This window comes from Zonotrichia albicollis, chromosome 32 (genome assembly GCF_047830755.1).
Source record: "Zonotrichia albicollis isolate bZonAlb1 chromosome 32, bZonAlb1.hap1, whole genome shotgun sequence".
Taxonomy (NCBI): Eukaryota; Metazoa; Chordata; class Aves; order Passeriformes; family Passerellidae; genus Zonotrichia; species Zonotrichia albicollis.
In genome coordinates this window covers 969032-984679 of record NC_133850.1, presented here as the reverse complement: position 1 = coordinate 984679, position 15648 = coordinate 969032, and the positions used below count along the sequence as shown (strand labels likewise).

The 15648-nt window shown below is 58.5% G+C and overlaps 5 protein-coding genes across 6 annotated transcripts in view; all 5 read left to right on the top strand.

Moving 5' to 3' along the window:
- LOC141725969 (uncharacterized) overlaps positions 1 to 15648 on the top strand; it is a 232670-nt gene that overhangs the window by 44408 nt on the left and 172614 nt on the right. The window lies entirely within an intron of this gene.
- LOC102069266 (uncharacterized) overlaps positions 1 to 15648 on the top strand; it is a 97932-nt gene that overhangs the window by 37892 nt on the left and 44392 nt on the right. The gene's annotated exons all lie outside the window — the stretch shown is intronic.
- LOC141726060 (uncharacterized) lies at positions 6 to 3100 on the top strand. Its single transcript, XM_074530351.1, is given in 1 exon segment — positions 6 to 3100. A coding segment is annotated over 1 exon segment (1641 nt). The 5' UTR covers positions 6 to 48; the 3' UTR covers positions 1690 to 3100.
- LOC141726117 (uncharacterized) lies at positions 5920 to 12172 on the top strand. The gene is given in 2 exon segments (XM_074530441.1): positions 5920 to 7134; positions 8879 to 12172. Coding segments are annotated over 2 exon segments (3240 nt in total). The 5' UTR covers positions 5920 to 6031; the 3' UTR covers positions 11016 to 12172.
- Positions 7508 to 15579, top strand: LOC141726059 (uncharacterized). 2 transcript variants are annotated; one of them, XM_074530350.1, is made up of 2 exons: positions 7508 to 8232; positions 12689 to 15577. In XM_074530350.1, the coding sequence occupies exon 2, from the start codon at positions 12698 to 12700 to the stop codon at positions 14417 to 14419; it is 1722 nt and encodes a 573-aa protein (XP_074386451.1). In that variant the 5' UTR covers positions 7508 to 8232; positions 12689 to 12697; the 3' UTR covers positions 14420 to 15577. The 2 variants fall into 2 exon arrangements, with proteins under 2 accessions (XP_074386451.1, XP_074386450.1); XM_074530349.1 differs by lacking the exon at positions 7508 to 8232 and adding an exon at positions 12318 to 12477 and having other exon boundaries at positions 12689 to 15579.

Sequence of the window (15648 nt, the reverse complement as noted above, 5' to 3'; positions counted from 1 at the left end):
AAATCCCATCGTGTCCTTGTCCTTGCTCCCCCCGAGCAGGAGCTGAGCATGGAGAGCAGCGAGGAGCCGGAGGCAGAGGCCGTTTGGAGCGGCTCCACGGCTCGGCAGGGAGAAGCCAACGGGGAGGAGAAGCCGCGGAGATCCCTGAGCAGGAGGGGCTGCAAAGGCAGAGCGCGGGGATCCGAGGGGGAAAGAGCCAGCCTGGGCCATGGAGGGGCTCAGAGATCCGAGCTGGGGCCCCGTGAGCAGCTCCAGGGTGGGGAGGAGAAGCCCCACAAGTGCTCCGAGTGTGGGAAGAGCTTCAAGAGGAGATCCTGCCTGATTGTGCACCAGAGAACCCACACGGGATCTGGGGAGGAAAAACCCAGCCTGGAGCAGGGTCAGAGCTCAGAGCTGGGGGTCCAAGAGCAGCTCCAGGATGGGGAGCAGAAGCCCCACACGTGCTTGGAATGTGGGAAGAGCTTCATGTCGAGATCGAAACTGATCAAGCACTGCAGAATCCATGTGAGCGAGAGGCCTTACACGTGTGGGTTGTGTGGGAAGAGCTTCATGCTGAGTTCTGACCTGGTTTCCCACGTGAGGAGCCACACTTGGGAGAGGCCCTATAAGTGTGATCAGTGCCGGAAGAGCTTTCAGTGCAGCTCCCATCTCCTCCGTCACCAGCGCCGCATCCACACGGACGAGAGGCATTTCCGCTGCCCTGATTGTGGGAAGGACTTCAAGAAGAACTGTCAGCTCATCATCCACCGGCGCATCCACACCGGGGAGAGGCTCCATAAGTGTGATCAGTGCCAAAAGAGGTTTCTGCAAAGCTCCCATCTCCTCGTGCACCAGCGCATCCACGCGGACGAGAGGCCCTTCCGCTGTCCCGAATGTGGGGTGGGATTCAAGCAGAACTCAGCTCTGGTCAGACACAGGAGGATCCACACCGGGGAGAGACCCTACAAATGTCCCCAGTGTGGGAAGGACTTCAGAGACAGCTCCAGCCTGACTGTCCACCTCAGGAGCCACACGGGGGAAAGGCCCCACAAGTGTGATCAGTGCAAGAAGGGCTTTTCCACCTCGTCTCAGCTCCTCAAGCACAAGTGCATCCACACTGGGGAGAGACCCTACGAGTGTCCCCAGTGTAGGAAGGGCTTCACTTCCAGCTCCAGCCTGACTGTGCACCTGAGAAGCCACACTGGGGAGAGGCCCTACGAGTGTGATCAGTGCCAAAAGGGCTTTTACACCTCGTCTCATCTCCTCAGTCACCAGCGCATCCACACGGACGAGAGGCCCTTCCGCTGTCCCGAATGTGGGGTGGGATTCAAGCACAACTCTGCCCTCATCGTCCACCGGCGCATCCACACCGGGGAGAGACCCTACCAGTGTCCCCAGTGTGGGAAGGGCTTCACCCAGAGCTCCCACCTGACTGCCCACCTGAGGAGCCACACCGGGGAGAGGCCCCAGGAGTGAGATCAGTGCCAGAAGAGGTTTCAGAGCAGCTCCCATCTCCTCAGTCACCAGCGCATCCACACCGAGGTGAGGCCATTCCGCTGCCGTGACTGCGGGAAGGGCTTCAGGCTCAGCTCTGCCCTCATCAGGCACCGGCGCATCCACAGCAGGGAGAGGCCCCACGAGTGTGATCAGTGTGGGAAGGGCTTTTCTAAAACCTCCACTTTGACCGGACACCTACAGAGGCAGCACTGAGGGCAGCCCTGGGTGGGAAGAGCTCCGTGCGCTGCTCCAGCTCCATCTCACACGGGAGGATCCGTGCTGGATCATCCCCAGTGAGCCCAGCTGGGCAGAGCCCCCTTGATCCCTGTTGAGAAGACACCTGGCTGGGGGCTCCACATCCTCCTGGCTCCCCGTGGTCACCTGAACTCATCCACAGTCCAAGATCAGAATTCCATTGTGGAGAGCACATTTGTCAACTTCTGACTCTAGAAAAATTTTGTCCTTTTTTTTATTACCATCTTTTGGTGATATTCAGCAACACTAGATAGCCTTGGATGTCTTCTCCAATATCAATCCATCCCCCGTGGGAGGATCCCCTGTGAGCCCAGGTGAGCAGAACCCCCTTGATCCCTGTTTGGAGCACACCTGGCTAAAGGCTCCGCATCCTCCGGGATTTGTCAACTTCTGACCCTTGAAAAATCTCATTTTGTCCAAATTTTGGTGGTATTAAGCAACACTAGATATCCTTGGATGTCTTCTCCACCCATGGAGAATCTGCTCTGGATGATTCCAGTGGGCCCAGGGGGGCAGAACCCATGTGATCCCTGTTTGGAGAACACCTGGCTGATGGCTCAACATCCTCCTGGCTCGTCACGGCCTAGATTTTCTTTTTATTTCTCTTTGTCCTTTCCAAACACCCAAATCTGAGGTTGAAAATATAGACATTAAAATAAAGCAAGGATGGGCATGAGGGGGATGCTGGGTCCATGGAGTTGAGGGTGCCTGGGACAGATTTGGGGGATCCTCAGGGCTTTGGGCACCCCAGGCCCAGCAGCTCCATCTGGGGCAGCAGATCAAGGACCCCCTGCCCTGGCAGTGTCCCCACGTCCTCCCGTCCTGGTTCCTGCTGTCCCCTGTCCAGGATCCTGCTCTCATCCGAGTCCAGATCCCATTCCTGGTTCAATACTTGTTCCTGTCCCATATTCTCTATCTGGATGCCATTCCCGTATTCCCTGTCCTGTTCCCATTTCCCGATTCCAGTCCCCAATTCCCATTTCTCTATTCCGTGTCCCCTTCCCATTTTCTGATTCCTGATCCCAATCCCAGCCCCTCTCCTGATTCCCAATCCCCGTCCAGTATTCACGCTCCATTTAAATAAAATGTGTCATGGACATATTTTATTAAAAAATCCTTTCCTTAGGATCTTTTTCTCCTGAGAAGCTGAATGGCCTCTAAAATTAAGCTATAAACACTAATTATCTGGTGCTGTGGAATGCAGCAATTTCATCTTTGATTGGTCTAGTGAGGTTGTTGCAAATGAAGGACCAATCACAGTTTAGCTGACTTGAAATTTGGTTACTCACAAGATTTTATGATCATTGTTTCCTATTATTTTCTAGCTTTCTGATGAAAACTTAGTTTTCTATTACTTTCATATACCTTTAATATAGCATTTTCTTTTAGTGTACTATGTATATCATAAAATAATAAATTGTCTTTCTGAAAATAAAAACACGGAGTCAAAATTTTCATCCCTCCCTCATCTTGGGACCCCTGAGACCACCACAGGGTCCCTTTTCCGTTCCTGGTCCCCATTCCCATTCGCGGTCCCCTCCAGCCATGACGTCGCCGAGCAAAGCCCGCGCTCCTCCCTCCCACCAATCCCAGCGCGCGATCGCTCCCTGATTTGCATAACCACGCCCTTCTTCCCCGCCTGCTTTTGGGTGCCGGCGCTGCCCGGGCCGGACTCGGAGCGGAGGAGGAGCGGGAGGAGGAGGAGGGGGAGAAGGAGAAAGAGGAGGGACAAAGGAAGAGGCCGGACAAAGGAAGAGGAGGGACAACGGAACAGAAACACCGGGAGGAAGAGGCGCCCCAACACCACGCGGTTCCCCCGCTCCGGCCGCAGCTGCCCCGGCCCCGCCGGCATCGCCGCCCGGAGCCCGCAGGTGAGCGGAGAGGGGGAGCTGGGCCCGACCCCATCGCGGGGGGCTCCGGGAGGGTTTTTGTGGGGGGCAGGGGAGGCAAATCCCATCGTGTCCTTGTCCCCGTGGGGGCAAATCCCATCGTGTCCTTGTCCTTGCTCCCCCCGAGCAGGAGCTGAGCATGGAGAGCAGCGAGGAGCCGGTGGCCGAGGCCGTTTGGAGCGGCTCCACGGCTCGGCAGGGAGAAGCCAACGGGGAGGAGAAGCCGCGGAGATCCCTGAGCAGGAGGGGCTGCAAAGGCAGAGCGCGGGGATCCGAGGGGGAAAGAGCCAGCCTGGGCCATGGAGGGGCTCAGAGATCCGAGCTGGGGCCCCGTGAGCAGCTCCAGGGAGGGGAGGAGAAGCCCCACAAGTGCTCCGAGTGTGGGAAGAGCTTCAAGAGGAGATCCTGCCTGATTGTGCACCAGAGAACCCACACGGGATCTGAGAAGGAAAAACCCAGCCTGGAGCAGGGTCAGAGCTCAGAGCTGGGGGTCCAAGAGCAGCTCCAGGGTGGGGAGGAGAAGCCCCACAAGTGCTCCGAGTGTGGGAAGAGCTTCAAGCGGAGATCCTGCCTGACTGTCCACCTGAGGAGCCACACTGGGGAGAGGCCCTTTGAGTGTGCTGAATGCCATCAGAGGTTTTACACCAACTCCAATGTCGTCAGTCACAAGCGCATTCACACCAACGAGCGGCCATTTTGCTGTCCCGATTGTGGAAAGGGATTCAGGCAAAAGTCCAGCCTCGTCATCCACCAGCGAATCCACACCGGGGAGAAGCCCTATGAGTGTGGGGAGTGTGGGAAGAGCTTCACCTCGAGCTCCAACTTTTCAGTCCACCTGAGGAGCCACACGGGGGAACGACCCTACTAGTGTGACCAGTGCCAGAAGTGGTTTTTGAGGACCTCTGATCTCCTGGTGCACCAGCGCTCACACACGGACGAGAGGCCCTTCCAGTGCCCCGACTGCGGGAAGGGCTTCAAAAGCGTCTCTAACCTCAACACACACCGGCGCATCCACAGCGGGGAGAGGCCCTACGAGTGTGGTCAGTGCCAGAAGAGGTTCCTGAGGAGCTCCAGTCTCCTCAGCCACAAGCTCATCCACACCAAGGAGAGGCCGTTCCACTGCCGTGACTGCGGGCAGAGCTTCAGATGCAACTCCCACCTCAACAGGCACCGGCGCATCCACACTGGGGAGAGACCCCACAAGTGTCCCCAGTGTGGGAAGAGCTTCAGGGTGAGCTCCAGCCTGACTGTCCACCTGAGGAGCCACACCGGGGAGAGACCCTATGAGTGTGGGGAGTGTGGGAAGAGCTTTTCTCAAATTTCCCACTTGAGCAGACACCAGAAGAGCCAGCACTGAGGGCAGTCCTGGGTGGGAAGAGCTCCGTGCGCTGCTCCAGCTCCATCCCACCCTGGATGGTCTGTGCTGGATGATCCCCAGTGAGCCCCGGTGGGAAGAGCCCAGGTGATCCCAGTTTGGAGGACACCTGGCTGGGGGCTCCACATCCACCTGGCTACTCGTAGCCTGGATTTTCTTTTTTTTTTCTCTTTGTTATTTTTCTACACGTTTTAAATACAAGATTAATAATAAAGACATCTAAAAAAGATGAGGATGTGGACATGGGAGGATATACCAGGGATGAGAGTGATGCTGGGCCAGAGGGAGTTGAGGGTTCCTGGGACAGATTTGGGGTTTCCTCCTGGCTTTGGGAACCCCACGGTCCCCATTCGCTGTCCCCAGTCCCGCTCCCTGTCTGCACTTCCGGTTCCATTCCCATTCCCGGTCTCCGGTCCCTGTCCCCATTCTCGGTCCTTGTCCCGATTCTCGGTCCCGGTCCCCATTCCCGGTTCCTGTTCCCATTCTCGGGCCCCATTCCCGGTCCCGGTCCCCATTCCCGGTCCCCATTCCCGCTCCGCTCTCCCCGGACGCTGCAGAACCACCCCCAACATGGCGTCACCGAGCAAACCCCGCGCTCCTCCCTCCCACCAATCCGAACGTGCGATCGCTCCCTGATTTGCATAACCACGCCTTTGCTCCGCGGCTGCTTTTGGGGCCGGCGTTGCCCGGGCCCGGACTCGGAGCGGAGGAGGAGCGGGAGGAAGAGGAGGGGGAGAAGGAGAAAGAGGAGGGACAAAGGAAGAGGAGGGACAACGAAACAGAAACACCCGGAGGAAGAGGCGCCCCAACACCACGCGGTTCCCCCGCTCCGGCCGCAGCTGCCCCGGCCCCGCCGGCATCGCCGCCCGGAGCCCGCAGGTGAGCGGAGAGGGGGAGCTGGGCCCGACCCCATCGCGGGGGGCTCCGGGAGGGTTTTTGTGGGGGGCAGGGGAGGCAAATCCCATCGTGTCCTTGTCCCCACGGGGGCAAATCCCATCGTGTCCTTGTCCTTGCTCCCCCCGAGCAGGAGCTGAGCATGGAGAGCAGCGAGGAGCCGGTGGCCGAGGCCGTTTGGAGCGGCTCCACGGCTCGGCAGGGAGAAGCCAACGGGGAGGAGAAGCCGCGGAGATCCCTGAGCAGGAGGGGCTGCAAAGGCAGAGCGCGGGGATCCGAGGGGGAAAGAGCCAGCCTGGGCCATGGAGGGGCTCAGAGATCCGAGCTGGGGCCCCGTGAGCAGCTCCAGGGTGGGGAGGAGAAGCCCCACAAGTGCTCCGGGTGTGGGAAGAGCTTCAGGTGTAGGTCCAAACTGACTGTCCACCTGAGGAGCCACACAGGGGAGAAGCCCTTTGAGTGTGATGAATGCCATCTGAGGTTTTACAGCAGCGCCCATCTGGTCCGTCACCAGCGCATTCACACCAACGAGCGGCCATTTTGCTGTCCTGATTGTGGAAAGGGATTCAGGGAAAGGTCTAGCCTCGTCATCCATCAGCGAATCCACACCGGGGAGAGGCCCTATGAGTGTGGGGAGTGTGGGAAGAGCTTCAGAGTGACCTACAAACTGACTCTCCACCTGAGAACCCACACGGGAGAGCGACCCTACGAGTGTGACCAGTGCCAGAAGAGGTTTGTGAGCAGCTCTGATCTCGTGGTGCACCAGCGCTCACACACGGACGAGAGGCCCTTCCAGTGCCCCGACTGCGGGAAGGGCTTCAACCGCGTCTCCCACCTCAACCAGCACCGGCGCATCCACACCGGGGAGAGGCCCTACGAGTGTGGTCAGTGCCAGATGAGGTTTCGGACCAGCACCCTGCTCCTCAGCCACCAGATCACCCACACCGAGGTGCGGCCGTTCCACTGCCCTGACTGCGGGAAGGGCTTCAGGCACAGCTCCAACCTCTTCTTCCACCGGCGCATCCACACCGGGGAGAGACCCCACGAGTGTCCCCAGTGTGGGAAGAGATTCAGAGAGAGCTCCACCCTGACTGTCCACCTCAGAAGCCACACCGGGGAGAGGCCCTACAAGTGTGATCAGTGCCAGAAGGGCTGTTCCACCTCGTCTGAACTCCTCCTTCACCAGCGCATCCACACGGACGAGAGGCCCTTCCGCTGTCCCGAATGTGGGGTGGGATTCAAGTCCAAGTCAGCTCTGGTCACACACAGGAGGATCCACACCGGGGAGAGACCCTATGAGTGTCCCCAGTGTGGGAAGAGCTTTTCTCGAATTTCCAGCTTCAGCAGACACCTACAGAGCCAGCACTGAGGGCAGCCCTGTGTGGGAAGAGCTCCGTGCGCTGCTCCAGCTGCATCCCACACTGGATGGTCTGTGCTGGATGATCCCCAGTGAGCCCCGGTGGGAAGAGCCCAGGTGATCCCAGTTTGGAGGACACCTGGCTGGGGGCTCCACATCCACCTGGCTCCTTGCGGCCTGGATTTTCTTTTTATTTCTCTTTGTGATTTTTATACATGTTTCTAAATCCGAGGTTAATAATAAAGACGTTGAACCAAGACGAGGATGTGGACATGGGGGGATCTTCAGGGGGATGAGGAGGATGCTGGGCCAGAGGGAGTTGAGCGTTCCTGGGACAGATTTGGGGCTTCCCCAGAACTTTGGGAACCCCACGGTCCCCATTCCCTGTCCCCATTCCCATTGCCGGTCCTTATCCCCAGTCTGGGTCCCCATTCCCTGCCTCCATTCCCTGTCCCCATTCCCGGTCCCTGTCCCCAATACTGGTCCCCATTTCCTGTTCCCACTCCTGGTCCGCATTCCCGGTCCCCATTCCCTGTCCCCAATCCCGCTCCCTGTCCGCATTCCCGGTTCCATTCCCAGTCCCCATTCCTTGTCCCCATTCCCGGTCCCTGTCTCCATTCCCGGTCCCCATTCCCGCTCCGCTCTCCCCGGAGGCTCCAGCACCCCCCCAACATGGCGTCACCGAGCAAACCCCGCGCTCCTCCCTCCCACCAATCGCAGAGCGCGCTCGTCCTCGGATTTGCATAACCACGCTTTCACTCCCCTGGCCTGCTTTTGGGGGCCGGCGCTGCCCGGGCCGGTCTCGGAGCGGAAGAGGAGCGGGAGGAAGAGGAGGGGGAGAAGGAGGAGGAGGAAGAGGAGGGACAAAGGAAGAGGAGGGACAAAGGAAAAGAAAGAGCGGGAGGAAGAGGCGCCCTAACGCCACGCGGTTCCTCCGCTCCGGCCGCAGCTGCCCCGGCCCCGCCGGCATCGCCGCCCGGAGACCGCAGGTGAGCGGAGAGGGGGAGCTGGGCCCGACCCCATCGCGGGGGGCTCCGGGAGGGTTTTTTGTGGGGGGCAGGGGAGGCAAATCCCATCGTGTCCTTGTCCCCATTGGGGCAAATCCCATCGTGTCCTTGTCCCACGGGGGCAAATCCCATCGTGTCCTTTGTCCCGTGGGGGCAGATCCCATCGTGTCCTTGTCCTTGCTCCCCCCGAGCAGGAGCTGAGCATGGAGAGCAGCGAGGAGCCGGTGGCAGAGGCCGTTTGGAGCGGCTCCACGGCTCGGCAGGGAGAAGCCAACGGGGAGGAGAAGCCGCGGAGATCCCTGAGCAGGAGGGGCTGCAAAGGCAGAGCGCGGGGATCCGAGGGGGAAAGAGCCAGCCTGGGCCATGGAGGGGCTCAGAGATCCGAGCTGGGGCCCCGTGAGCAGCTCCAGGGAGGGGAGGAGAAGCCCCACAAGTGCTCCGAGTGTGGGAAGAGCTTCAAGCGGAGATCCTGCCTGATTGTGCACCAGAGAACCCACACGGGATCTGAGGGGGAAAAACCCAGCCTGGAGCAGGGTCAGAGCTCAGAGCTGGGGGTCCAAGAGCCGCTCAAGGGTGGGGAGGAGAAGCCCCACAAGTGCTCCGAGTGTGGGAAGAGCTTCAGGTGTAGGTCCAAACTGACTGCCCACCTGAGGAGCCACACGGGGGAACGACCCTACGAGTGTCACCAGTGCAAGAAGAGGTTCTTGAGCAGCTCCAATCTTCGTAGTCACCAGTGGATTCACACCGAGGAGCGGCCGTTCCGCTGTCCTGATTGTGGGAAGGGATTCAGGGACAATTCCGCTCTCACCACCCACCGGCGCATTCACACTGGGGAGAGACCCCATGAGTGTCCCCAGTGTGGGAAGAGTTTCACCCACAGCTCCAGCCTGACTGTGCACCTGAGGATCCACACTGGGGAGAGGCCCTATGAGTGTCTCCAGTGTGGCAAGAGTTTCACCAAGAGCTCCTATCTGATTATCCACCTGAGGAGCCACACCGGGGAGAAGCCCTATGAGTGTGCTGAATGCCATCAGAGGTTTTACACCAACTCCCATCTCGTCAGTCACCAGAGCATTCACACCAAGGAGAGGCCCTTCCGCTGTCCCGATTGTGGAAAGGCATTCAGGCAAAAGTGCAGCCTCGTCATCCACCAGCGAATCCACACCGGGGAGAAGCCCTATGAGTGTGGGGAGTGTGGGCAGAGCTTTAGAGACAGTTCCACCCTTTCAGTCCACCTGAGGAGCCACACCGGGGAGAGGCCCTACGAGTGTGATCAGTGCAATAAGAGGTTCCTGAGCAGCTCCCATCTCCTCCGTCACCAGCTCATTCACAGCGAGCAGAGGCCGTTCCACTGCCGTGACTGCGGGAGGGGCTTCAGGCAAAAGTCCGCCTTGATCACCCACCGGCGCATCCACACCGGGGAGGGACCCCACGTGTGTCCCCAGTGTGGGAAGGGCTTCAGAGCAAGGTCCTACCTGACTGCCCACCTGAGTAGCCACACCGGGGAGAGGCCCTATGAGTGTGATCAGTGCCAGAAGAGGTTCCTGAGGAGCTCCCATCTCCTCCAGCACCAGCTCATTCACACCGAGGAGAGGCCGTTCCACTGCCGTGACTGTGGGCAGAGCTTCAGGCGCAAGGAGGCTCTGATCACCCACCAGCGCATCCACACTGGGGAGAGACCCCACGAGTGTTCCCAGTGTGGGAAGAGCTTCAGGGCGAGCTCCAGCCTGACTGCCCACCTGAGGAGCCACACCAGGGAGAGGCCCTACGAGTGTGGGGAGTGCGGGAAGAGCTACACGTCCAAGTCCCACCTGATTTACCACCAGAGGAGCCACACGGGGGAGCGACCCTACGAGTGTGACCAGTGCAAGAAGAGGTTTATGAGCAGCTCTGAACTCGTGGTGCACCAGCGCTCACACACGGACGAGAGGCCCTTCCAGTGCCCCGACTGCGGGATGGCCTTCAAAAGCGTCTCAAACCTCAACACACACCGACGCATCCACACCGGGGAGAGGCCGTACGAGTGTGGTCAGTGCAGGAAACAGTTTCGGAACAGCTCCGATCTCCTCAGTCACCAGCTCATTCACAGCGAGGTGAGGCCGTTCCACTGCCGTGAGTGCGGGAAGGGCTTCAGGCACAACTCAGCTCTCAACAAGCACCGGCGCATCCACACCGGGGAGAGACCCCACGAGTGTCCCCAGTGTGGGAAGGGCTTCATACGCAGCTCCAGCCTGACTGTCCACCTGAGGAGCCACACCGGGGAGAGGCCCTACGAGTGTGATCAATGCCAGAAGGGCTTTTACACCTCGTCTGAACTCCTCAGGCACCAGCGCATCCACACGGACGAGAGGCCCTTCCGCTGTCCCGATTGTGGGGTGGGATTCAAGTACAACTCTGCCCTCATCGTCCACTGGCGCATCCACACCGGGGAGAGACCCTACCAGTGTCCCCAGTGTGGGAAGAGCTTCACCCAGAGCTCCCACCTGACTGCCCACCTGAGGAGCCACACCGGGGAGAGGCCCCAGGAGTGAGATCAGTGCCCGAAGAGGTTTCAGAGCAGCTCCCATCTCCTCAGTCACCAGCGCATCCACACCGAGGTGAGGCCGTTCCGCTGCCGTGACTGCGGGAAGGGCTTCAGGCTCAGCTCTGCCCTCATCAGGCACCGGCGCATCCACAGCAGGGAGAGACCCCACGAGTGTGATCAGTGTGGGAAGGGCTTTTCTAAAACCTCCACTTTGACCGGACACCTACAGAGGCAGCACTGAGGGCAGCCCTGGACGGGAAGAGCTCCGTGCGCTGCTCCAGCTCCATCTCACACGGGAGGATCCGTGCTGGATCATCCCCAGTGAGCCCAGCTGGGCAGAGCCCCCTTGATCCCTGTTGAGAAGACACCTGGCTGGGGGCTCCACATCCTCCTGGCTCCCCGTGGTCACCTGAGCTCATCCACAGTCCAAGATCAGAAATCCATTGTGGAGAGCACATTTGTCAACTTCTGACCCCAGAAAAAGTTTTTCTGTCATTTTTTCCGTAATTTTTTCCATGAGGGGGATGCTGGGTCCATGGAGTTGAGGGTGCCTGGGACAGATTTGGGGGCTCCTCAGGGCTTTGGGCACCCCAGGCCCAGCAGCTCCATCTGGGGCAGCAGATCAAGGACCCCCTGCCCTGGCAGTGTCCCCACGTCCTCCCGTCCTGGTTCCTGCTGTCCCCTGTCCAGGATCCTGCTCTCATCCGAGTCCAGATCCCATTCCTGGTTCAATACTTGTCCCTGTCCCATATTCTCTATCAGGTTGCCATTCCCGTATTCCCTGTCCTGTTCCCCTTTTCCTATTCCAGTCCCCAATTCCCATTTCTCTATTCCCTGTCCCGTTCCCATTTTCTGATTCCTGATCCCAATCCCAGCCCCTCTCCTGACTCCCATTCCCAGTCCAGTATTCGCGCTCCATTTAAATAAAATGTGTCACGGACATATTTTATTAAAAAATCCTTTCCTTAGGATCTTTTTCTCCTGAGAAGCTGAATGGCCTCTAAAATTAAGCTATAAACACTAATTATCTGGTGCTGTGGAATGCAGCAATTTCATCTTTGATTGGTCTAGTGTGGTTGTTGCTAATGAAGGACCAATCACAGTTTAGCTGTCTTGAAATTTGGTTACTCACGAGATTTTATGATCATTGTTTCTTATTATTTTCTAGCTTTCTGATGAAATCTTAGTTTTCTATTACTTTCATATACCTTTAATATAGCATTTTCTTTTACTGTACTATGTATATCATAAAATAATAAATCGTCTTTCTGAAAATAAAAACACGGAGTCAAAATTTTCATCCCTCCCTCATCTTGGGACCCCTGAGACCACCACAGGGTCCCTTTTCCGTTCCTGGTCCCCATTCCCATTCGCGGTCCCCTCCAGCCATGACGTCGCCGAGCAAAGCCCGCGCTCCTCCCTCCCACCAATCCCAGCGCGCGATCGCTCCCTGATTTGCATAACCACGCCCTTCTTCCCCGCCTGCTTTTGGGTGCCGGCGCTGCCCGGGCCGGACTCGGAGCGGAGGAGGAGCGGGAGGAAGAGGAGGGGGAGAAGGAGGAGGAGAAAGAGGAGGGACAAAGGAAGAGGAGGGACAACGGAACAGGAACACCGGGAGGAAGAGGCGCCCCAACACCACGCGGTTCCCCCGCTCCGGCCGCAGCTGCCCCGGCCCCGCCGGCATCGCCGCCCGGAGCCCGCAGGTGAGCGGAGAGGGGGAGCTGGGCCCGACCCCATCGCGGGGGGCTCCGGGAGGGTTTTGTGGGGGGCAGGGGAGGCAAATCCCATCGTGTCCTTGTCCCCGTGGGGGCAAATCCCATCGTGTCCTTGTCCCCACGGGGGCAAATCCCATCGTGTCCTTGTCCCCACGGGGGCAAATCCCATCGTGTCCTTGTCCTTGCTCCCCCCGAGCAGGAGCTGAGCATGGAGAGCAGCGAGGAGCCGGTGGCCGAGGCCGTTTGGAGCGGCTCCACGGCTCGGCAGGGAGAAGCCAACGGGGAGGAGAAGCCGCGGAGATCCCTGAGCAGGAGGGGCTGCAAAGGCAGAGCGCGGGGATCCGAGGGGGAAAGAGCCAGCCTGGGCCATGGAGGGGCTCAGAGATCCGAGCTGGGGCTCCGTGAGCAGCTCCAGGGTGGGGAGGAGAAGCCCCACAAGTGCTCCGAGTGTGGGAAGAGCTTCAAGCGCAGATCCTGCCTGATTGTGCACCAGAGAACCCACACGGGATCTGAGGGGGAAAAACCCAGCCTGGAGCAGGGTCAGAGCTCAGAGCTGGGGGTCCAAGAGCAGCTCCAGGGTGGGGAGGAGAAGCCCCACAAGTGCTCCGAGTGTGGGAAGAGCTTCAGGAGGAGATCCTGCCTAATGCGGCATTGCAGAATCCACACGGGAGAGCGACCGTACCAGTGTGACCAGTGCCAGAAGAGCTTTATGAGCAGCCGTGATCTCGTGGTGCACCAGCGCTCACACACGGACGAGAGGCCCTTCCAGTGCCCCGACTGCGGGATGGGGTTCAAAAGAGTCTCCCACCTCCACAGGCACCGGCGCATCCACACCGAGGAGAGGCCCTACAAGTGTGATCACTGTGGGAAGGACTTCAAGCACAGCAGCACCCTCATCACCCATCAGCGTATCCACACCGGGGAGAGGCCCTATGAGTGTGATCAGTGCCAGAAGGGCTTTTACACCTCGTCTGATCTCCTCAAGCACCAGCGCATCCACACAGATGAGAAACCCTTCCGCTGTCCCGAATGTGGGGTGGGATTCAAAGAGAACTCAACTTTGGTCAGACACAGGAGGATCCACACCGGGGAGAGACCCTTCCAGTGTGACCAGTGCCAGAAGGGCTTTTTGAGCCGCCGTGATCTCCTGGGGCACCAGCGCTCACACACGGACGAGAGGCCCTTCCAGTGCCCCGACTGCGGGACGGGCTTCAACCTCGTCTCCCACCTCAACAGGCACCGGATGATCCACACCGGGGAGAGGCCCTACGAGTGTGGTCAGTGCAGGAAACGGTTTCGGAGCAGCTCCCATCTCCTCAGTCACCAGCTCATTCACAGCGAGGAGAGGCCGTTCCACTGCCGTGAGTGCGGGAAGGGCTTCAGGCAAAAGTCCCACCTCAACACCCACCGGCGCATCCACACCGGGGAGAGGCCCTACAAGTGTGATCAGTGCCAGAAGGGCTTTTACACCTCGTCTGATCTCCTCAAGCACCAGCGCATCCACACGGATGAGAGGCCCTTCCGCTGTCCCGATTGTGGGGTGGGATTCAAAGAGAAGTCAACCCTCGTCACACACAGGAGGATCCACACCGGGGAGAGACCCTACAAGTGCCCCCAGTGTGGGAAGGGCTTCATAGACAGCTCCAGCCGGACTATCCATCTCAGAAGCCACACCGGGGAGAGGCCCTACAAGTGTGATCAGTGCCAGAAGGGCTTTTACACCTCGTCTCATCTCCTCAAGCACCAGCGCATCCACACGGACGAGAGGCCCTTCCGCTGTCCCGATTGTGGGGTGGGATTCAAGCACAACTCTGTCCTCATCGTCCACCGGCGCATTCACACCGGAGAGAGACCCTACCAGTGTCCCCAGTGTGGGAAGGGCTTCACCACGAGCGGCATCATGACCAAACACCAGAAGAGCCAGCACTGAGGGCAGCCCTGGGTGGGAAGAGCTCCGTGCGCTGCTCCAGCTCCATCTCACACGGGAGGATCTGCCCTGGATGGTCCCCAGTGAGCCCAGGGGGGCAGTATTAAAGACGTTGAACTGAAACAAGGATGGGCATGAGGGGGATGCTGGGTCCATGGAGTTGAGGGTGCCTGGGACAGATTGGGGGGCTCCTCAGGGCTTTGGGCACCCCAGGCCCAGCAGCTCCATCTGGGGCAGCAGATCAAGGACCCCCTGCCCTGGCAGTGTCCCCACGTCCTCCCGTCCTGGTTCCTGCTGTCCCCTGTCCAGGATCCTGCTCTCATCCGAGTCCAGATCCCATTCCTGGTTCAGTACTTGTCCCTGTCCCATATTCTCTATCTGGATGCCATTCCCTTATTCCCTGTCCTGTTCCCCTTTCCCGATTCCAGTCCCCAATTCCCATTTCTCTGTTCCCTGTCCCGTTCTCATTTTCTGATTCCTGATCCCAATCCCAGCCCCTCTCCTGTATTCCCAGATATTCCAGTACTCACGGTCCTGTCACAGATATCTTTTATTAAAATATCTTTTCCTTAGGATCTTTTTCTCCTGAGAAGCTGAGAGGCCCCAGAATGAAAATTTAACTATAAGCATGTGCTGGTGTGGAATGCAGCAATTTCATCTTTGATTGGTCTCAAGTCGTAGTTTTTAATTAATGAACAATCAAATTTCAGCTGTCTCAGACCCTCTGATCACTCCCAAGGTTTTATTATCATCCTTTTCTATTTTTTTCTAGCTTTCTGATGCAATCCTTTTTTTGCATTATTTTACTATAGTTTGAATATAGCATTTTCTTTTCATAAATGAGTAAAAAATTAATAAATCACCTTTGGAAAACAAAAACATAGAGTCGAAATTTTCATATTTTCCCTCATTTTGAGACCCCTGTGACCACCACAGGATCCCTTTTCCGTTCCTGATCTCGGTCCCCATTCCCTGTCCCGTTCCCACTCCCGGTCCCAGCCATGACGTCACCGAGCGAAGCCCGCGCTCCTCCCTCCCACCAATCCCAGCGCGCTATCTCTCCCTGATTTGCATAACCACGCCCGCGCTCCCCGCCGCTTTTTGGGTGCCGGCGCTGTCCGGGCCGGACTCGGAGCGGAGGAGGAGCGGGAGGAAGAGGAGGGGGAGAAGGAGAAAGAGGAGGGACAAAGGAAGAGGAGGGGCAACGAAACAGAAACACCGGGAGGAAGAGG